At 67.1% G+C, this 228-nt stretch overlaps 1 protein-coding gene across 1 annotated transcript in view; it reads left to right on the top strand.

Moving 5' to 3' along the window:
• The window catches only part of EIF4G2 (eukaryotic translation initiation factor 4 gamma, 2), a 28,009-nt gene that overhangs the window by 14,918 nt on the left and 12,863 nt on the right, over positions 1–228 (top strand). Inside the window, exon 3 of the mRNA XM_014966476.1 lies at positions 20–221. Within this exon, the coding sequence (XP_014821962.1) occupies positions 20–221 (202 nt within the window). The remainder of the gene's footprint in view (positions 1–19; positions 222–228) is intronic.

Below are 228 nucleotides of genomic sequence, written 5' to 3'. Positions count from 1 at the left end.
CGCCCACTTCGCCGTGGAGGCCACCCCCTTTCTCGCTCGTGATTGGCAAGACGGGCGGAGCCCTCCGCGGCGATTGGCGGCCGCCGGAAGGAGGTGGGGTAGGTTGCGTGAAGGGTAATAAAGTTAGTGGAGCCGGCTCGGTGCGCCTTAGACGCGGCAGCGGGTCGGCTCTCTATGGAGGTGGCAGAGGGACGCGTTGGGCCGTGGCTGCTCTGGCTGTGGTGACTC

This window comes from Calidris pugnax, unplaced genomic scaffold (genome assembly GCF_001431845.1).
Source record: "Calidris pugnax isolate Ruff unplaced genomic scaffold, ASM143184v1 scaffold26, whole genome shotgun sequence".
NCBI classification, from domain to species: domain Eukaryota; kingdom Metazoa; phylum Chordata; class Aves; order Charadriiformes; family Scolopacidae; genus Calidris; species Calidris pugnax.
Note: the sequence above shows the minus strand (reverse complement) of the source record. Positions and strands in the feature narration are given on the sequence as shown.